At 40.2% G+C, this 23,476-nt stretch overlaps 1 protein-coding gene across 2 annotated transcripts; it reads left to right on the top strand.

Annotated features, from left to right (window-relative positions):
* Positions 1-9: 9 nt before the first annotated feature.
* On the top strand, positions 10-22,115 carry agmat (agmatine ureohydrolase (agmatinase)). Of its 2 annotated transcripts, XM_062051953.1 has the most exons (8): positions 10-199; positions 323-496; positions 5,520-5,722; positions 7,794-7,842; positions 16,089-16,284; positions 16,414-16,593; positions 16,671-16,755; positions 21,772-22,115. In XM_062051953.1, the coding sequence occupies exons 2-8, from the start codon at positions 399-401 to the stop codon at positions 21,843-21,845; spliced, it is 885 nt and encodes a 294-aa protein (XP_061907937.1). In that variant the 5' UTR covers positions 10-199; positions 323-398; the 3' UTR covers positions 21,846-22,115. The 2 variants fall into 2 exon arrangements, with proteins under 2 accessions (XP_061907937.1, XP_061907936.1); XM_062051952.1 differs by having other exon boundaries at positions 10-496.
* The last annotated feature ends 1,361 nt before the right edge of the window (positions 22,116-23,476 follow it).

Genomic DNA, 23,476 nt, shown 5'->3' with positions numbered 1-23,476 from the left:
TATTGACAACAAGTCGACGGACAACTCTTGTCGCTTACAATTATTATTATACACGATGTACACATGATCTAAAATCATAATTTATGTAATGCATAGTATATTTAAATTATTGTAGAAAATCAAAAATTTATTAATAGCCGCTGGAATAGTGCCACATATTTGAGCCCACGGGGTCCGTGTAAAGGTCAACTTTGTGAGGGTGAGATTAGAACAGCAACATGTGGAACAAAGTTGTGTTTTCTTCGAGGTCGACCTCACGCCTCCTCTTCTTCTCTCGGCCACTCCGGCCGTTTGTTTGTGGACGTTTACGTCCGAACCCCAGCAGACCAAACTCCGGCAAAAGCTTCAATGTTCCACCGAGCGCCGAGTTTGTGGCGAGAGTCTCCGGGATCCCAACGATGGCCAAACTGCCTTACACGAACAAAATGGCGGGCCTGGATGCCGCCTTCATTGGCGTCCCTATCGATACTGGAACCTCCAACAGACCAGGAGCCAGGTGCCGATATCATATTACCATTACGCAACGGCAACATGTATTGTTAATACACAACATGGGGCGTTTATTAATTGATTGTAGACAATGCTGCATTTGTTCAATTACAATTGATTAGGTAACGATGGCGGATCGATACTGACATACCGCTGATACCAGATCTTTGTGCTCTGATATCGATTCTCAAACCAAAATGTTGACACTTTTGATTTTTTTAGTTCTTTGAGATAATGTATATCATTCACAGGAACACGGTGTAATGTAGCTAAATCAATACCGCCTTTAAAAACACTTTAGAAAACACCTGTCTCTCCAAGTACCACCATAATGACCAACATGAAAACACAGTAGCGTAGTAGGCCTAAGTATTCATTAAAACATACTTGCCAACCCTCCCGAATTTTCCGGGAGACTCCCGAAATTCAGCGCCTCTCCCGGAAACCTCCCGGGACAAATATTCTCCCGAAAATCTCCCGATTTTCAGCCGGAGCTGGAGACCACGCCCCCTCCAGCTCCATGCGGACCTGAGTGAGGACAGCCTTTTTTCACGTCCGCTTTCCCACGATATAAACAGCGGGCCTGCCCAATCACGTTATTCCATACGAGGCGTCCGGCATACCGCCGATTAGCATGGTGCAGATGGAGAAGATCTTCTCGGTGTCCGTGTTGGCGCACACGTTGCTGTCAGGCTGCTGAGGGCGGCGATGTACGAGCTGCGCACCGACGGGCCTCCGACCGTGTTGTTGACGTAGGGCATCTCCAGGCGTTTGCCCAGCTCATGGAGCTATCCTCGGGGAAGAGACGGGAGGAAAACAGGGTGACAAGAACTAAATCATCCAGACTAGAGATACATTGTATTATTATGTTTATCTTACCTAAAAATAAATATATTTATTAATTTAAAAAAAAAAAACTAAATAAATTGTTACTATATTTTGCTAAAAACATCAAAATTAATTGTATTTTTATGTATTTTTTCTGACTCCTTATTGCATCCAGCCATAGAATTATACAATAAAATAAACATATTTGAAATAATTAATTTTAAATGATCATAATAATTGATTTAAAATGACCATATTTAATTATTAAAATAATTGCTTGTTTATCAACAACTTTAGCATTTTATTCATTACATTTTGAAGCTCTCAGAAGCCAAGTTATGTTATATTCCTTAAGATTTATTCATGCAAGTTTGAAGTATCAATTATCTAAACACAGTTTTGTTTGCATATTTTCAGGATGTAGATATATATATATATATATATATATATATATATATATATATATATATATATATATATATATATATATATATATATATATATATATATATATATATATATACATACTTGCCAACCTTGAGACCTCCAATATCAGGAGGTGGGGGGTAGGGGGGGTGGCTTGGTCGGGGGTGAGGGGGGGGGGTGTTGGGGGCGTGGTTATTTACAGCTAGAATTCACCAACTCGAGTATTTCATATATATTTCATATATATATATATATGAAATACTTGACTTTCAGTGAATTCTAGCTATATACATACATATATATATATATATATATATATATATATATATATATATATATATATATATATATATATATATATATATATATATATATATATATATATATATATATATATATATATATATATATATATATTTATTTTATTTACATAGAAAAAAAAAAAAATACTTGAATTTCAGTGTTCCGGTGGCTATCCATTAGATGGCAGTATTGTCCTGTTTAACTTCTCCGTTCATGATGAGTATATCATTTCGGCCACCGTGTTCAATGGAGAAGTCTGTTCTACAAAATTTACAGGCAACATACACCTTCCCCTTCGAACTGTCCTGGATGAACTGAAATTCTTGTTTCCATTCGTTTTGGAACTTGCAAGCGTATTTCTTCATCTTGCTCGTCGACGGCGTCGCCATGTCTGTAATTACCTCGTTCTTCTGCTTCGTCTCCTTGTTGTGTGCGCAGTTGTGCACTCTACTCTCTAAAAGCCCTAGATGTTATGACGTCATTGGGCAGGCAAGCTGTTTATATTGTGGGAAAGCGGACGTGAGAACAGGTTGTCCCCACTCAGTCTCAGGTCCGCATTGAGCTGGAGGGGGCGTGGCCTCCAGCTCCGGCTGAATACCGGGAGTTTGTCGGGAGAAAATCTCTGCCGGGAGGTTGTCGGGAGAGGCGCTGAATACCGGGATTCTCCCGCTAAAAACGGGAGGGTTGGCAAGTATGTATATATATGAAATACTTGACTTGGTGAATTCTAGCTGTAAATATACTCGTCCCCTCTTAACCACGCCCCCAACCTCCCAAAATCGGAGGTCTCAAGGTTGGCAAGTATGCATTAAAAACAAGGCAGAGGTTTTATTTAACAAGCAGTGATGTGCAGTGAACTAAACACCAGTTGAGGCATAGATACTTTTGGAGGTTTTTCGTCTTCTTTTTTTCTACTTAAATTCATATGTGCAGCTCTAATCATTGTTGATTTAGGTTGCACATTAGAGTATCAGGAAAAAGAAGGGAGTTATTCGCTTTTATAAAAACGTTATCATAATGATATTATGATATGATAAATGGGTCCAAAAAGTATTTGATAAAGTTGTTATTAAATTATTTTTGGTCCCACAAAATAAATCAAATTTTGTGAGTGTATCTTACACTGTAAAAAAAAAATATGTAAAAAAACGGTTCATCTACTGGCAGCTACGGCTGCCAAACGAAAACCATAAAATTAAAGTAAAACATTGTAAACCAAATAATGATCAAAAACATTATATTTACAGAAATTTTCATGAAACGTTTTGCGGAAAAATATCGTAGTTTTCAAATTTTTACTAAATTATTAAGATCAATCACCTTTAATAAAGTGACAATGCAAACAGTTCTGCAGAAAAATACCTTTATTCTAAAGAGTTTTTCCAAATTATTATGATCAAACACCTTTAATGAAGTGATAATGCTGGCAGTTCCACAGAAAAATACCATTATTTTACAACATTTTTCTGAATTGTTAAGATCAACCACCTTTAATAAAGTGACGATGCAAACAGTTCTGCAGAAAAATACCTTTATTCTACAGCATGGGTGTCAAACTCTGGCGTGTAATTTCACTTGCCGCACATATCTTGTGACTGGGTCTGAACGATGTTAGAATGGATGAAAAGCGGGCATGACGATAGCTCGTAGAGTACGTTAAAGGTTAATTTGTTCAACCTTGGCCCGCGGCTTTGTTCAGTTTATTTTTTGTCCCACTCTGTATTTGAGTTTGACACCCCTGTGTTAGGTTGTTTGTATGGACATAGACTTTTATATAACAAGCTAGATATTTAATGAAAGATAATTACTGTAATTTTACATGAATTTGAAAGTAATTTAAGAAAACAGAAAATGCTATGTATAATTAATTTGTTATTTTTCTGTAAAAAAAATAGAAATATACATAGTTTGTCAATACTGGCATATTACTTAAAATAACAGGCGGATTGTTTATTTACAGATAATGTCTTCAATTGTACAGTTTTATAAACTATTTAAAAAAAATAGAAAAATTACAGTAGAAATTAAGAGTAAATTAACCATAAAAATATAATTTTTTTTACAGTGTACCTTTCCGTATTTGTATCTGAAGCAGCAATAGCTATCCTTCATGTAAACGTACTTTGTATGATCACATTCATTTTGTCTTAAAGTCCATTCATTTAATTCATTTTTAGTTATTTGAGATAATGTATATCATTTACAGCTTTAATGTAGCTAAATCAGTGCTTCTCAAGCTTTTTTCACCAAGTATTACCTTTTAGAAAACGCTCGGCTCTTCAAGTACCACCATAATGACCAACGTGAAAACACAGTAGCGTAGTAGGCGTAAATATTCATTAAAAACAAGGCAGAGGTTTTATTTAACAAGTATTTTTAGAATTTTTGGTCACTGTAACACCACACACAGTTTGAATATAGGAAAGTAAAGGAAGAGAGAGAGAGATGAGAAAAGATGATGAACACTAGCATGAGGGAGTAGATTGTTGATGAGAAACAGCATCCAAAGTATTCACCACTCTAGAGTCGACCAAATACCAATACGTACCTTGATATCGATACCATCAATATGCTCACCCCTATTAACCATGTAATGTTCTTCGATATAACCTAGTATGTATGTTCCAAATAATTTGAACCAAAGAGTGCTAAATACTTTTTCCACTCATGGCCACAGACTGACATATCAAAGGATGTGGGGGCTATTTTCCACATGCAAAACCAGTACAATGTATAAATATTTCCCTAAGAACTAGAACATGCAATATCAGTAGACATTTCTTGTGATTTCTAAAGAGCTGAGCTGAAATGCTAACAATTAGCATTCTGGCCAGATAGCAACAGGCAAAATAGGAGCAAAGTGTGTTTTATGAAAACTATTTGCATTAGAAGAAAAATCCATCAGTTAGCCGCACCGTTTTATAAGCTGCAGAATTCAAAGCGTAGGAAAAAAATGTAGTGGCTTATAGTCTGAAATTTATAGTGTCTAAAAAAAGCTAGCATTCTAATATTATCATGCTAAAATGCTAACTGTAACATGCGTAAAGTACCAATATATATTACACTGAGGTGTGTACCTGAAAAAGGTGTTTAAAATGCCAGCCTGCTAACGTTAGCATGCATCAAGTACCAAAATATGACTGATGTGTAAACCTACAAATTAGCCTAAAAAAAAAAAGCTAGCATACTAACGTTAGCTTGCTAACACGTATCATTCGTTACATGACAAAATATTTGACGCAGAGGTGTATATCTGTAAATCTAGCAAATAAGATAGCATGTTAATATTAGAATGCCAGCCATTGTGTCGCGGGCGGTAAAAAAAATAGCTTTGGTTTAGCACTTTTGAACCTATCAATATTTGTATTGACATTGTCATCATATTTTTGTGAACACTTCCCCTGTGGTGTATCACAGCTTATGAAACATGATCATGTTTCCCATGTACCTGAATAACGGACTCTCTGGTTCAGGTTTGGTCCCCGGCAGATCCGAGTGGAATCGTCCATGCTGAGGGCCTATAACGCCGGCACCCGTGCCGCCCCTTTCGAGTCCCTGGTGGTGGCGGACATCGGAGACGTCAACGTCAACGTGTACGACCTGAAGGACACGTGCAGGCGCATCAGGGACGCCTACAGAGACGTCGTGTCCTCGGGCTGCATCCCTCTCACCATGGGTGAGTGTGTCTTTGTGGCATCCGGAATCCACCAAAAAAATTCAAAGCTTTTAATAAGACTTCACAGGAGGCCTAGCAGCTTGAGAAAAAATAAGAACAATTTCTTTTTGGAACCTGCTAAGTTAACATCAGTTTCATCAAATATTTCTAACTAGGTTGATTGGCAACACTAAATTGGCCCTAGTGTATGAATGTGAGTGTGAATGTTGTCTGTCTATCTGTGTTGGCCCTGCGATGAGGTGGCGACTGGTCCAGGGTGTACCCCGCCTACCGCCCGAATGCAGCTGAGATGGGCTCCGGCGACCCCCCGCGACCCCAAGGGGGACAAGCGGTAGGAAATGGATGGAAGGATGGATGTTTTTTTTATGTCAAATAAGAGAAGTAGATTTTTTTAATATTATTTTTTATTCATACAAATTACAAAACCCAAAACCAGTGAAGTTGGCACGTTGTGTAAATGGTAAATAAAAACGGAATACAATGATTTGCAAATCCTTTTCAATTTATAGTCAATTGAATTGACTGCAAAGACAAGATATTTAATGTTCGAACTGAGAAACTCTTTTTTTTTTTTTTTCAAATAATCATTAACGTAGAATTTAATGGCAGAAACACATTGTAAAAAAGTTGGCGCAGGGACATTTTACATGGCCTTTCCTTTTATCAACACTCAGTAAAAGTTCAGGAACTGAGGAGACCAATTTTTAAAGCTTTTCAGGAGGAATTTTTTGCCATTCTTGCTTGATTTACAGTTTAAGTTGTTCAACAGTCCTGGGTCTCCATTGTCGCATTTTACGCTTCAGAATATGCCACACATTTTCAATGGGAGACAGGTCTGGACTACAGGCAGGCCAGTCTAGTACCCGCACTCTTTTACTATGAAGCCACGCTGTTGTAACACGTGGCTTGGCATTGTCTTGCTGAAATAAGCAGGGGCGTCCATGATAACATTGCTTGGATGGCAACATATGTCACTCCAAAACCTGTATGTGCCTTTCAGCATTAATAGTGCATTCACAGATGTGTAAGTTACCCAAGCCTTGGGCACTAATACACCCCCATACCATCACAGATGCTGACTTTTGAACTTTGCGCCTATAACAATCCGGATTGTTCTTTTCATCTTTGTTCCGGAGGACACAACGTCCACAGTTTCCAAAAACAATTTGAAATATGGACTCGTCAGACCACAGAACACTTTTCCACTTTGCATCAGTCCAGCTTAGATGAGCTTGGGCCCAACGAAGCCGGCCGCGTTTCTGAGTGTTGTTGATAAATGGCATTGGCTTTGCATAGTAGAGTTTTAACTTGCACTTACAGATGTAGCGACCAACTGTAGTTACTGACAGTGCTTTTCTGAGGTGTTCCTGAGCCCATGTGGTGATATCCTTCACACACTGATGTTGCTTTTTGATGCAGTACTGCCTGAGGGATCGAAGGTCCGTAATATCATCGCTTACGTGCAGGGATTTTTCCAGATTTTCTATACCTTTTGATGATATTACGGACCGTAGATGGTGAAATCCCTAAATTTCTTGCGATAGCTCGTTGAGAAATGTTGTTCTTAAACTGTTGGAAAATTTGCTCACGCATTTGTTCACAAAGTGGTGACCCTTGCCCCATCCTTGTTTGTCAATGACTGAGCATTTCATGGAAGCTGCTTTTATACCCAATCATGGCACCCACCTGTTCCCAATTAGCCTGTTCACCTGTGGGATGTTCCAAATAAGTGTTTGATGAGCATTCCTCATCTTTCTCAGTCTTTTTTGTCATTTGCCTTTTTTGAAACATATTGCAGGCATTAAATTCCAAATGAGCTAATATTTGCAAAAATAAAGTTTTCCAGTTCGAACATTAAGTATCTTGTCTTTGAAGTCCATTCAATTGAATATTGCTTTAAAAGGATTTGCAAATGATTGTATTTTGTTTTTATTTACAATTTACACAACGTGCCAACTTCACTGGTTTTGGGGTTTGCATGTTTTCTGCGTGAGACTAATTGTGCCACACTTTCAAAAACTCCTCCTTTTTCGAATATTGTGTCAACATTTTTGATTTTGTTTTTCGATAGGTGGGGATCACACAATTACATATCCGATCTTGCAAGCCGTTGCTGAAAAGTAAGTATATTATCTTGTTATATTATTATAATGGCTTTTCACTGTAAACGTGCTATAAGTGTCAAAAAAGGCGCCATATCAGAGGTGTCCAAAGTGTGGCCCCGGAGCCTTTCGGGGCCTACAGTTTCAGTTTTGTTGTACCGCAGTATATTGTTGAAGTAAAATCAAACAAAACAAGTAACAATGAAACAAAAAAGAGCAAAAAGACATCATGTAGTGAGAATTTTTTAAATTTTGATACTACTAACTAAGGCTGTCTCGATATGATATTTATATCGCATATCGATCTGATACACGCAAAATAGCAAGTATCGGATTAGTGCAAGCTATAGTGTCCTTAATTGAACAATAATGCCGTTAAAACATGACACTTGTCAATATAAACAAATATTCAATACAGATTCAAAGTCCCCAAGGCAGACAGAAGCGTATTACAATTGTATCCAATAACAAACGTGTCCGCATCATTCCACTTACGACGTCATGAGCTTAATAAATTATTGTAACCGCTAAGTGTCGCCAAAAAAAAATTATCATTTGTGCCTATATTGTATCCACCAATACTCAGGGCTCCCATATCGGTATGGTATAAAAATAATTATGTAACCTATAATACAAAGTACAATTTTTAAATTCATATATATAATTTCGGTTTTTAGCATTTTTTACAAAATAAAAAAATATCCAAATGGCAGCTGCATATTTGACTTTTCAGTTTGGACAACCCTGCACTATATTAATACCATTATTATTATTATTATTATTATTATTAACATTATTATGTTACAAGGCAGTTAAGCAGAGACAAAAGAGTACTTTTATAAAATAATATACAGACTGGAGCAAGAAGCTAGCGAAGCCAAACTAGCGCCTGCAAAAGTAGAGATCAGGAGATGACAGTCTCGCATCTAATAAAATGTAAAACAATTATTCAAAACTAATTGTCGAGTGCCTGCTGGTTAGGACCGGTGGCTCCACCCAGGAACACCAAATAAGGCCATTGCAAATATCAGACAGAGCAAAGCAAACAGAAAAAGAAAAAAATAGTATCATATATACAATAATAATATTGTGCTGCATTGTTAGCTACTAAATATATAGGAAGCTGCACATATTTGTATTATTATTTACCAATTAGCCTTACTACATATTTACACCTAAACATTTTCCCTCCGCTTGCTGCCACTATGCTGAAATACTCCTTCTCGAAGCTGCTGGAGCTTAACAAAAGCGCCATTCCAGCATGCATCTCAATAATTCAACAACTTGGACTCCTATGCCGATCCCGCTACAAACATAGAGGCTCCCGACGACAATTTGTTTACAGCCAGTCCTCTATCCCTTCCATCTGCTCAACACAACGCCAAGTCGCACCCAATTCGCGTCATCAGAACGCCGGCAACATGGGACCATGTAGCAACCCCGGAAATGACGCGAGACCACGCGACCATAAGCTACGTGGAAAACATGGAGTGGATCACAGCTTCCAGTCACTGGAGTGGATTCCACTGCTCACACCGTGAGGCTTCCACTTACCAGGCTGCAAAATAAACGTGGAGTGGATCTCAATCTACTTCGCCCTCTCCAGAGATTTACTCCCTCTCAAAATTGAACTTTTCAATGTTCAATCTCTCACTGACAAAACAGCACTCATTCATACTCACATCCTCGACAAGGGACTGGACCTAATGTGTCTCACTGAAACCTGGCACAAACCAGAGGAATACATCAACCTCAACCGTGCATGCCCTCCTGGCTATAAATACCTGGAGAAGGCCCGCAGGACGGGGCGTGGTGGTGGCATAGCTATTCTCCACAAGGACCACCTGGAACTGTCCCCTGTCCCCCTGCCACCGCTGTCCACTTTCGAATGCTTTGCATTCAACTGCAAACCCCCCTTTTCCATGACCCTGCTCCTCATTTACCGACCACCCAAACAAAACGCAACTTTCATCTCCGAAGTTTCTGACCTCCTCACCACCCTCTGCTCAACATCCACAAATGTCATAATTCTGGGAGACATAAACATCCATGTGGACAACCCATCCTGCCAATTTGCATCTGATTTCTTACAACTACTAGACTCTCTGGACCTCACACAACATGTGGATACCCCCACACACAGCAGGGGACACACTCTTGACCTGGTCATCACAGACTCCACTCCCATCAAAAATCTGGTCGCCTACTCACTGGGCGTGTCTGACCACAAGGTCATTTCCATTGAGCTACCGTTCTCTACCTCTCATATCAAGCCCAAACGCCAAATAAATTTCCGTAATTTTAAAAACATAAACCCCGCCACTTTCACCTTCGACCTGGAACTCCTCTCTGCTGCAATCCCCCCATCCTTGAGCGGTGCATTCGACCACTACAACACCAATTTGAAAAACCTCCTCGACCTCCACGCCCCTGTTAAAACCCGTACAGTCACCTTCTCACACTCAGCCCCCTGGTTCACACACGAGCTGAGGAAAATGAAGACGGCCGGGCGGGCTCTGAAACGGCGACGAAACTCCACTGGGCTAACTGTCCACAGACAGGCCTTTAGGGAACACCAAAAGGCCTACGCAAGATCTCTCAGGGAGGCACAGTCACAATTTTACTCCAACATAATCAACAAAAACCCTGGCAACTCTAAAACACTCTTCTCCACCGTCAACCACTTTCTGCAACCACAATCCTCCAAACACCATAACACAACAGCTGATCAATGCAACACCTACCTTGAGTTCTTCAGAACTAAGGTAGACAACATCCGCTCCCTTCTTTCTGGCCCCGTCACTCAAATTGTCCCAACCATCGTCCCACTGCCTCTGATCCCTAACCCCCTCTCATCTTTCACCAGCACTACACAGCAAGAGATTGAGGACATTGTCAGAAGAATGAAGCCCTCTACCTGTGCCCTGGACCCTCTTCCCACCACCCTAGTCAAAACCAACATCTGTACAATAAGCCCCCTGATCACCAACATCATCAACCTCTCCTTTCAGACCGGCCACATTCCACTAACTCTTAAGACCGCCATCCTCACCCCTCTTCTTAAAAAACCCTCCCTCGACCCAGACACCCTCTCCAACTACAGGCCCATCTCAAACCTACCATTCCTCTCTAAAATACTGGAGAAAGTAGTCTCCTCACAGCTCAAAACTAATCTCAAACTCAACAACATTAGCGAAAAATTTCAATCTGGTTTCCGTTCTGCCCACAGTACAGAAACCGCCCTGGTCAGGGTCACTAACGACCTCCTGATGGCGGCGGATGCCGGCTCCCCCTCTCTGTTAATCCTACTGGACCTTACAGCCGCATTTGACACTGTCGACCACAACATCCTAATCAGTCGCCTTCAATCCACCATCGGTCTCAACAATACAACACTACAGTGGTTTAAGTCCTACATCTCCGGTCGGTCAGAATATGTCTCCCTGGGAGGTTCACATTCGCGCACCCTGCCTGTCACCTGCGGTGTACCCCAGGGATCTGTCCTCTGCCCCACCCTGTTCACCTTGTATCTACTACCCCTTGGCCGTATCATCAGCAGGCATGGAATTTCCTTCCATTGCTATGCTGATGATACACAGCTCTACCTGCAAACAATGCAAACCTCACCCTCATTTCCAACGCCCCTCTCCAAAACAGTGGTCATGAAAATAGGCACCCCACACCAGATCAACACATGCCCCATAACCAGCATCACCTTCTCTGGACAGGACCTGCCACTCTCCCCAGTTGTCACCAACCTGGGAGTGAAAATGGACCCCCACCTGAACTTTGAAGCCCACATCAACTATCTGCGCAAAACCTCTTTCTTTCACCTCCGCAACATCTCAAGACTCCGCCCCTCACTTACCCCAGCCGACACTGAAAGACTCGTCCATGCCTTCATCTCCTCCAGGCTTGATTACTGCAACGCACTTCTCGTCAGGGTCCCCAAAAAGAGCATCAAAAAGCTCCAGTACATTCAAAACAGCGCAGCGAGGATCCTGACGAGAGTGCGCAAGCGTGATCATATCACACCTATCCTCAAATCACTCCACTGGCTCCCTATTGCATCCCGGACCCAATTTAAGATCAACCTGCTCACTCACCAATGCATCTACGGCAACGCCCCCTCCTACCTCAAGGACCTAGTTTCCCCTCAACCCCCTACCCGCAGCCTCCGCTCCTCAAACACCAACCTCCTCAAACGCATCAGGACAAAGCTACAATCAATGGGCCGCCGGGCTTTCTGCTCGACCGCTCCCGAACTTTGGAACGCTCTCCCCGACCATCTTAGAGCACCACAGTCGGTCGACCATTTTAAGAAGGGACTAAAAACCCACCTTTTTAACACAGCTTTTATCTAATTTCTCTGCCTTCTTGTTTTTAAATGCACTGCTTGCTTATCTGTTTTTTTATCCAGTGCTTTCAGGCTCTTATTTCTACTTTATCTATGTTTCTGTTTTATCTAGTGTGTGTCATGATTCATTTCTATTTTAATTTTTTTATTATATATTCTTACTTTCTATTTTTATTTTTAATACTTTGTAGCACTTTGAGATTTTAACAAATGTAAAGTGCGTAACAAATGCAATTCATTATTATTATTATTATTATTATTACACCTACCGTATTTTTCGGACTATAAGGCGCACCCAAAACCTTTTCATTTTCACAATGCTCCTTATAACCCGGTGCGCCTAATGTATGTAAAAATTCTGGTTGTGCTTACCGACCTCGAACCAACTTTATTTGGCATTTTGTGTAATGATAAGTGTGACCAGTAAATGGCAGTCAAGCATAAGAGATACGTGTGGACTGCAGGTTGCCAATGTTCAATAAATCATGCTAGCAAGCAACACCAACACTTTGTTTCATTGAGAATATAGAACATTGCACACATCGCTCAAAAATCCGTCAAAATTTTTTAGTAGAACTTTGGTAAGCTACGAAGCCGCACCGCTTGATGGATTGTCGGAGCATTACGGCTGCCATAGTCAGACATACTGTGCTTCAACATATGGTATTATTATGGTGTGTGTATAAGGACCCCAAAATGGCACCTATTAGCAGACATTATCTGGTGTTTTGTTTTGCAATATTATGCAAAACCCACCTGCTGTTGTGTATTTGGGATCTGCATAACTCCCGAAAATGTGCGCGCATCCGCCATTGTAGTCCGCGCTGTGGTCAATAAGCTCCTTCTTTTTCCTCTATCTTCTTGTTATGGGGCATTCATCTTCCTTTGTTGCCATTTCTAATATAAAGTAGTGTACAGTTCTAACTTAAATCTGTCAGTAGACTCGCTATGAAAGCGCTAAAAACTACAACATGGATGACGGGGAGAAGACGCTGTCGAGGGGGCGGCATGTAAATAAGACCCGCCCACAAAACTGTGCATCCTGAAGAGACATTCAGAAAGCGACTCGAAGATGGTTATGGTTAAAACATACCGTAAATTCCGGACTAAAAGCTGCTACTTTTTTCCTACGCTTTGATCCCTGCGGCTTATAAAATGGTGCGACCTAATTTATGGATTTTTCTTTACTGACGGCCATTAAGCAAATTGTTTAAAAAAACAACAACAACAAAATACACTTATTGTTTGTGCTGTGGCGCCATCTTTCGGACGAGTTTGCTCACTGCGAGTGCTGCAGTGTCCATCAATTTAGTGGTTTTGACCGGAAGTGCAAGTGCCATTCCGTCTTCTAGCTGTCCATAGCGTTTCTACTCATATGGATTTTTCATTCATCACTCCGAGCAACTTTGATTGATTGATTGAGACTTTTATTAGTAGGTTGCACAGTGAAGTACATATTACGTACAATTGACCACTAAATGGTAACACCCGAATAAGTTTTTCAACTTGTTTAAGTCGGGGTCCACTTAAATTGATTCATGATACAGATATATACTATCATATATACTATCATCATAATACAGTCATCACACAAGATAATCACAATGAATTATTTACATTATTTACAATCAGGGGTGTGGAGGGTGGGGGGGGGGTAGGATATGGACATCAAGTAGTGGACATAGAGAGAGAGAGAGAGAGAGAGAGAGAGAGAGAGAGAGAGAGAGAGAGAGAGAGAGAGAGAGAGAGAGAGAGATCAGAAGGCATAAGAAAAAGTATCTGCATTTGATTGTTTACATTTGATTATTAGCAATCCGGGGAGGGTGTTAGTTTAGGGTTGTAGCTGCCTGGAGGTGAACTTTTATTGCGGTTTTGAAGGAAGATAGAGATGCCCTTTCTTTTATACCTGTTGGGAGCGCATTCCACATTGATGTGGCATAGAAAGAGAATGAGTTAAGACCTTTGTTAGTTCGGAATCTGGGTTTAACATGGTTAGTGGAGCTCCCCCTGGTGTTGTGGTTATGGCGGTCATTTACGTTAAGGAAGTAGTTTGACATGTACTTCGGTATCAGGGAGGTGTAGCGGATTTTATAGACTAGGCTCAGTGCAAGTTGTTTAACTCTGTCCTCCACCTTGAGCCAGCCCACTTTAGAGAAGTGGGTAGGAGTGAGGTGGGATCTGGGGTGGAGGTCTAGCAGTAACCTGACTAGCTTGTTCTGAGATGTTTGGAGTTTAGATTTGAGGGTTTTGGAGGTGCTAGGGTACCAGGAGGTGCATGCGTAATCGATGTAAGTTACATATGTAAGTTTTACAATATAACTAAAACAATTCTTGCACACTAAACCGTCCCATGTGTGATGTCTGTAGCAGTGTTTTCATGCACATTTGTACGTGATATCGTAATGTAATAAAACTCGCCGTGTTAGCATTAGCTAAAATGCTAACAGGTTCACAAGTGTCTGTGTTAGTGTTACTAACTTACAACTGCATTCTTTTTGTATTGTTTCAGTTTCGGAAATAAATTCACCACAACATCACCGTGGAGTTATTTTGTTTGTTTAGCTGATTGGAAAGCTAGCTTCCGCAGCTAGTGGGTCCATGACGATGACTTCTGTTTGGTTTGATCAACCGTTTTACTGCCGTGTTACAGACACATTTTTGGAAACAATGAATAAATAAACATTTACGAAATATTACTGTATAAAAAACTAATTTCACAACGTATATATCTGCATATATCTGGCTAATATATGGATTTTTTTCTTTTCTTCTAAAGTTTAGTTGGTGCGTCTTATATACCAGTGCGCGTTATAGTCCGGAAATACTGTAATCTATACAAAATGTTGACCAAAAAACCACCAATACATGTTATGTAGACCAGTGTTTTTCAACCACTGTGCCGCGGTACACTAGTGTGCCGTGAGATACAGTCTGGTGTGCCGTGAGAGATTATCTAATTTCACCTATTTGGGTTGAAAATATTTTTTCCAAACCAGTAATTATAGTCTGCAAATTAAGTGTTGTTGTTGAGTGTCGGTGCTGTCTAGAGCTCGGCAGAGTAACCGTGTAATACTCTTCCATATCAGTAGGTGGCAGCCGGTAGCTAATTGCTTTGTAGATGTCAGAAACAGCGGGAGGCAGTGTGCAGGTAAAAAGTTATCTAATGCTTGAACCAAAAATAAACAAAAGGTGAGTGCCCCTAAGAAAAGGCATTGAAGCTTAGTGAAGGCTATGCAGAACGAAACTAAAACTGAACTGGCTACAAAAGTAAGCAAAAACAGAATGCTGGACGACAGCAAAGACTTACTGTGGAGCAAAGACGGCGTCCACAATGTACATCCGAACATGACATGACAATCAACAATGTCCCCACGAAGAAGGATAAAGACAACTGAAATATTCTTTATTGCTAAAACAAAGTAGATGCGGGAAATATCGTTCAAAGACATGAAACTGCTACAGGAGAATACCAAAAAAAGAGAAAAAGCCACCAAAATAGGAGCGCAAGACAAGAACTAAAACACTACACACAGGAAAACAGCAAAAAACTCCAAATAAGTCAGGGGGTGATGTGACAGGTGGTGACAGTACACCTACTTTGAGACAAGAGCTATATTGGTGCATGCTTGGTTATGGTTTAAAGTCATATCCAACAATTGCGACAACAACTTTTTACTGTCAACTGAGTTTCGTTTTTTAGTAATTTCTGCTGGTGATGTGCCTCCTGATTTTTTCAACGCAGAAAATGTGCCTTGGCTCAAAAAAGGTTGAAAAACACTGATGTAGACCACAAGGAAGTGTTTTACATGTAGAAAATATAATATGACCCCTTTTAATGCGCCTTATGGTCCAATCAACACGGTTCTTACTACTGCAGTGACTTTTCTACCGTGTACTCTACAAACAGGTACGGCCCAGTGGGGCTGATCCACGTGGACGCTCACTCTGATACCAGCGATGTGGTCCTGGGGGAAAAGATCGGCCATGGGACGCCCTTTAGACGATGCGTGGACGAGGGCCTGCTGGACTGCAAGCGAGTGGTGCAGATCGGCCTGCGAGGTTCGGGCTACTCGGCCGACGCGTACGAGTGGAGTCGAGCACAGGTTACCTTCTGGATCTCGTCCATCTTCATGTGCTCCTTTTTCTTTTTTTTAAGTCGTACCTCAGTGTATGATCCGTCGCTCCGCTAATCGCTGCCGATTGGTTTTGAACAAGCAGGAATGATTTTTCAGGGGTTTCGTGTGGTGCAAGCGGAGGAGTGCTGGTTCAAATCCCTGGCGCCTTTAATGGCTGAGGTCAGGGGTCAAGTCGGCAGCGGCCCCGTCTACCTCAGTTTCGACATCGACGCTCTCGACCCGGGCTTTGCACCCGGAACAGGGACACCTGAGATCGCCGGGCTCACCCCCATACAGGTACACGAGTTGTCGCGATATCACGAGGTCGTCGCGTATCAGCGAGCAGACCCTTTTCACGTGTCGTGTGGATCCAGGGGGTGGAGATCATTCGCGGCTGCCGTGGACTCAGCCTGGTGGGTTGTGACCTGGTTGAAGTGTCTCCGCCCTACGATACAACAGGTATTTGATTTCGATAATGTGCTATTACTTGTAGTTTAATAAAGATGGATGCTAACATTAGCATGCTAGCTTGTTAACATTATCATGCTAACATTTTTCGCAAATTACACCGCCGTACACCTAAGAGTCATATAACTTGGCGCTTGATGTGCATTAACTACTAGCATGCTACCATTAGCATGCTAAATTTTTAAGCCCCTTTTAGCCATACATTGCAGAGTCATATACCGTATTTTTCGGATTATAAATCGCTCCGGAGTATAAATCGCACTGGCCGAAAATGCATAATAAAGAAAGAAAAAAACATATATAAGTCGCATTTTTTGGGGAAATTTATTTGATAAAATCCAACACCAAGAATAGACATTTGAAAGGCAATTTAAAATAAATAAAGAATAGTGAACAACAGGCTGAATAAGTGTACGTTATATAACGCATAAATAACCAACTGAGAACGGGCCTGGTATGTTAACGCAACATATTATGGTAAGAGTCATTCAAATAACTATAACATATAGAACATGCTATACTTTTACCAAACAATCTGTCACTCCTAATCGCTCAATCCGATGAAATCTTCTTCCTCGGTGTTGCTGCTAAATAATATTATTTTGATATTTTACGGTAATGTGTTAATAATTTCACACATAAATCGCTCCAGAGTAGGTATGTCCGATAATATCGGCCTGCCGATATTATCGGCCGATAAATGCTTTAATATGCGGTCCTCTCCAAGGTTTCTCATAGTCATTCACATTGACGTCCCACTGGGGTGAGTTTTCCTTGCCCGTATGTGGGCTCTGTACCGAGGATGTCGTTGTGGTTTGTACAGCCCTTTGAGACACGTGTGATTTAGGGCTATATAAATAAACATTGATTGATTGATTGAATATGTAATATCGGAAATTATTGGTATCTGTTTTTTCATTATCTGTATCGTTTTTTTGTTGTTTTTAAAAAATGTTTTTTATTAAATTAACATAAAAAACACAAGATACTCTTACAATTAGTGCACCAACCCAAAAAACCTACCTCCCCCATTCACACTCATTCACACAAAAGGGTTGTTTCTTTCTGTTATTAATATTCTGGTTCCTACATTATATATCAATATATATCAATACAGTGTGCAAGGGATACAGTCCGTAAGCACACATGATTGTGCATGCTGCTGGTCCACTAATAGTACTAACCTTTAACAGTTAATTTTACTCATTTTCATTAATTACTAGTTTCTATCTAACCTGTTTTTATTTTGTTTTACTTTCTTTTTTATTCAAGATTTTTTTTTAAATTTGGGCGGTATAGCTCGGTTGGTAGAGCGGCCGTGCCAGCAACTTGAGGGTTGCAGGTTCGATCCCCGCTTCCGCCATCCTAGTCACTGCCGTTGTGTCCTTGGGCAAGACACTTTACCCACCTGCTCCCAGTGCCACCCACACTGGTTTGAATGTAACTTAGATATTGGGTTTCACTATGTAAAGCGCTTTGAGTCACTTGAGAAAAAGCGCTATATAAATGTAATTCACTTCACTTCACTTATCTTATTTTATTTGATTAATTTTAAAAAAAAGGACCTTATCGTCACCATACCTGGTTGTCCAAATTAGGCATAATAATGTGTTAATTCCACGACTGTATATCGGTATCGGTAATTAAAGAGTTGGACAATATCGGATATCGGCAAAAAGCCATTATCGGACATCCCTACTCCAGAGTATAAATCGCACCCCCTGCCAAACTATGAAAAAAACTGCGATTTATAATCCGAAAAATACGGTACTGGTATGGTACTTATCATCAATCAAGCAATCAGTCAATATAGCCCTTAATCACAAGTGTCTCAAAGGGCTGCACAAGCCACAATGACATCCTCGCCCCACATCAGGGCAAGAAAAAACTCCATCCAATGGGAACATATACTACCTTTAACATGCTAACTTTTTAGGCTTATTTTTCAGCCATACACCTCAGAGTCATACACTGGTATGGTACATATGCTACTAGTAGCATGCTAACTTTTTAGGCCTATTATTCAGCCATACACCTCAGTGTCATATAACTTGGTACGTGACACATGTCAACTGTAAACATACTAACATTAGAGTGCTAACTTTTAGAGCTAATTTTGCCACTGTACACCTTGCAGTCGTATAACTTGGGAGTTGACACATGCTAACTGTTAGCATGCAAACAGTTGGCGATACAAGCAGTTCCTGCAGCGTGTTTGCTTGTGTGTGATATCATGTGCAATACAAGCAGTCCTGTTGCGTGTTTACTTTTGTGTGACATTGTGTGTGATACTAACAGTCCTGCAACATGTTTACTTGTGTGTGATATCATGTGCGGTACAAGCAGTCCTGCAGCGTGTTTACTTGTGTGATATCATGTGCGATACAAGCAGTCCTGCAGCTTGTCTACTTGTGTGTGATGTCATGTGCGATATTATTATTATAGAGGTTTATTTGAAATAGGGACAGATACAAAAACATAGACATCTGAAACAGTTATCCGATGTATGCATCATAGTGTTTGTAGCCAAAGCAAGTTTACAACACTTGTCCCCAACAACAACAACAACAACACAGATCCAACATCAATAAAATAGGAAAATAAAAAATAGAATGAGTCCATAATAATGATAATAGTAATAATACAGACAAAGTGCAAACTAGATAAGAGCCAATAATAATAATAATAACACAGACAAAGTGCAGACTAGATAAAAACCAATTAGTAAAAATGAGTAAAAACTAAACATGGGAACACGATTGTTGCTCAACTAGCCATAATTTTGTTTGTTTTTCGAAAGTGACATTAGCAGGTATACTTTTCAAAGTGTCCGGTAAAGAGTTCCATAGTTGTGGTCCTTTTATTGAAAAGGCAGTCTGGGCAAAAGATGTTCTACGGAATGGAACACAACAGTTGCCTTTTGACACTGCTCGGGTGGTAGATCTGGTACCACTTTGCAGTCTTGTAATTGCCTTGCAGAGCAATTGGAGAGCAGAGTTATCCAAGCATTTAAAAAAACAGTTTGACTGTGTGTAACAAAATAAAATTGGTAAAACTTTAAATATTGTATTTGGTTAAAATTTGGCAATGATGATATCGTATACTCTTCTTGTCTAGAACTTTCAAGGTGCGGTTATAAAGACACTCAATGGTCTTGATTGATGACCGGTGTGCCTGGGACCATGTAGTTAAGCCATAAGATATGTGTGAAAGAATCATTGCATTCATAAAAGTAAAAGCACAGCTAAGAGTTAAGCAGTGTCTTATAATCTTAAAACAGCCTAGGTTTGCCTTCAGGGTTTTACACATTTTCTTAATGTGACTTTTAAAATTCAGCTGATAGTCAATGATTATGCCCAAATATTTGACTTCAGGTACTTGTTCAATGAGCTCCTCATTATTTTTTATATTCAGGTTTGTTTGAGGTAGCTTTTTTATGGAGAAGCAGACAGAGTTAGTCTTTTTAGTGTTTAGGGTTAAACCGGATGATGCCAGCCAAGATGCTATTTTGTCTAATTTAGCATTTAACTTCTCAGCAACTAGAGTACAGGTCTTACCTGATGTATATACCACTGTGTCATCCGCATACATCTGTAAATGTATATCTATCTGTGCATACATCTGGTAGGTCATTGATGTATAGACTGAATAGTATTGGTCCCAAGACACTACCCTGAGGTATCCCTGCAATACAAGCAGTCCTGCAGAGTGTTTACTTGTGTGTGATATCATGTGCAATCCAAGCAATCCTGCAGTGTGTTTACTTGTGTGTGATATCATGTGCGATACAAGCAGTCCTGCAGCTTGTCTACTTGTGTGTGATGTCATGTGCGATACAAGCAGTCCTGCAGTGTGTTTACTTGTGCGTGATATCATGTGCGATACAAGCAGTCCTGCAGTGTGTTTACTTGTGTGTGATATCATGTGCGATACAAGCAGTCCTGCAGCGTGTTTACTTGTGTGTGATATCATGTGCGATACAAGCAGTCCTGCAGTGTGTTTACTTGTGTGTGATATCATGTGCGATACAAGCAGTCCTGCAGCGTGTTTACTTGTGTGTGATATCACGTGCGATACAAGCAGTCCTGCAGCGTGTTCACTTGTGTGTGATATCATGTGCGTTACAAGCAGTCCTGCAGCTTGTCTACTTGTGTGTGATATTATGTGCGATACAAGCAGTCCTGCAGCGTGTTTACTTGTGTGTGATATCATTTGTGATACAATCAGTCCTGCAGCTTGTCTACTTGTGTGCGATACAAGCAGTCCTGCAGCGTGTTTACTTGTGTGTGATATCATGTGCAATATCAACAGTCCTGCAGCGTGTTTACTTGTGTGTGATATCATGTGCAATACAAGCAGTACTGCACCTTTTCCACTTGTGTGTGATGTCATGTGCGATACAAGCAGTCCTGCAGAGTGTTTACTTGTGTGTGATATCATGTGCGATATCAGCAGTCCTGCAGCTTGTTTACTTGTGTGTGATATCAGGTGCGATACAAGCAGTCTAGCAGCGTGTTTACTTGTGTGTGATATCATGTGCGATATCAGCAGTCCTGCAGCGTGTTGACTTGTGTGTGATATCATGTGCCATACAAGCAGGACAAAATGTCCTCCCATGAGGATCCCATAATAGTGTTAAGAAGATAAGTGCTGAGCCAGCATGAATAAGTTGATTGTAAACAACAGCTGTTGGCACATCTAACATTTTATAGTGCATGCAGAGCTAAATAAAGCTGCATAATGACCACTGATCATACTTCAAATGCAGCTGTTGCCATATTGTGTAGTTGATCCAAATTATACCAGGAGGTTGCCTACAGCCACAGCTTGACTATTTTTTTTTTATATATGGTGCAAATTAGAGACTGGTAGCTTATAGAAGAGGACACCCTTGTTCAAGAACATGCACCTGTTGCCTACATGAGACTGTGGTTGATCAAATATGGATTATAGTTGTTTTATTTTGAAGTGTTATTGTAGTAAATGTTGTGTTTCCCCCTCCGACAGGAAACACTGCCCTGACAGCTGCCAACCTCCTCTTTGAAATGTTGTGCGTGCTCCCAAATGTCAAATACTACTGATAGTCAGCAAGCTGAACTTTATATGTCACCTATCGCCAACATTCTTCTATTTCTGGTCTGAAATCATATTTGACAATACATACCAAGGTGTCACGTACAAGAGAAGTGTATCAAATGTGCCACATGGGGGTGCAAGTGAGTGGATTTATTCACATATTTACATTAAAACACTTGAATAGGAGTTTCACCAACGCATTTATTGTGTATTTTATGACAATGTCTTATGTGAAGAGATGTTTGCATCAAATTGAGGCAATTAAAGTCCATAATTCACTACACTTTGTTCCTTACTGTATACTCACTACTGGATTAGGGCTCTGAATCTTTGGGCAGCAATTCAATTCGTGGGGGTAATCGATTCTTGATTCAAACTGATTCTCGATTCAAAATCTACAGTATACTTTTTTAATAACATTGGGTGCCAGTTTTATAATTAACTTCATTCTTCCATAAAATAAACAAACAGCTCTTATAACATTTGTAAATTACTTAAAATAAAACTACTTTTGTTTAATAACATTTTACACAACATTTAATTTAAAAAAGTATTTATTTTATTTCATTTTATTGTAATTGATTAACTATTGTTGCAAATAAGAATCGCGATTCATTTGAAAATATATGTTTTTACCCACTGCTACTCACTACTGCTTGATGGTTATTTACAAAACCCAAAACCAGTGAAGTTGGCACGTTGTGTAAATGGTAAATAAAAACAGAATACAATGATTTGCAAATCCTTTTCAACTTATATTCAATTGAATAGACTGCAGAGACAAGATATTTAATGTTCAATCTGAGAAACTTAATTTTTTTTTGCAAATATCAGGTGAAATTCTTTCCCGTTCTTGCTTGATGTACAGCTTAAGTTGTTCAACAGTCCGAGGTCACCGTTGTGGTATTTTATTTTATCTTCTTCATATTGCGCCACACATTTTCAATGGGGGACAGGTCTGGACTACAGGCAGGCCAGTCCAGGAGCCGCACTCTTTCACTATGAAGCCATGCTGTTGTAACACATGGCTTGGCATTGTCTTGCTGAAATAAGCATGACAACGTTGCTTGGGTGTCAACATATGTTGCTCCAAAACCTGTATGTACCTTTCAGCATTAATGGTGCCTTCACAGATGTGTAAGTTACTCATGCCTTGGGCACTGATACACCCCCACACCATCACAGATGCTGGCTTTTGGACTTTGCGCCTATAACAATCCGGATGGTTATTTTCCTCTTTGTTTCAGAGGACACAACGTCCACAGTTTCCAAAAACAATTTGAAATGTGGACTTGTCAGGCCACAGAACACTTTTCCACTTTGCATCAGTCCATCTTACATGAGCTCAGGCCCAGCGAAGCCGGTGGCGTTTTTGGGTGTTGTTGATAATTGGCTTTGGCTTTAGAGTTTTAACTTGCACTAACAGATGTTGAAACGAACTGTAGTTACTGACAATGGTTTTCTGAAGTGTTCCTAAGCCCATGTGGTGATATCCTTTACACACAGATGTCGTTTTTTTTTATGCAGTACCGCCTGAGGGATCGAAGGTCCGTAATATCATCGCTTACGTGCAGTGATTTCTCCAGATTCTCTGAACCTTTTGACGATATTACGGACCGTAGATGGTGAAATCCCC

Source organism: Entelurus aequoreus, linkage group LG07 (genome assembly GCF_033978785.1).
Source record: "Entelurus aequoreus isolate RoL-2023_Sb linkage group LG07, RoL_Eaeq_v1.1, whole genome shotgun sequence".
Classification (NCBI taxonomy): domain Eukaryota; kingdom Metazoa; phylum Chordata; class Actinopteri; order Syngnathiformes; family Syngnathidae; genus Entelurus; species Entelurus aequoreus.
Note: the sequence above shows the minus strand (reverse complement) of the source record. Positions and strands in the feature narration are given on the sequence as shown.

Excerpts from the sequence above, each read along its gene's own strand:
- agmat (XM_062051952.1), top strand. The coding sequence starts at position 219 with ATGTGGAACAAAGTTGTGTTTTCTTCGAGGTCGACCTCACGCCTCCTC. Across the intron at positions 7,843-16,088 it reads TTGCAAGCCGTTGCTGAAAA|GTACGGCCCAGTGGGGCTGA; the intron begins GTAAGTATATTA and ends CTCTACAAACAG. Across the intron at positions 16,594-16,670 it reads CCGGGCTCACCCCCATACAG|GGGGTGGAGATCATTCGCGG; the intron begins GTACACGAGTTG and ends GTGTGGATCCAG.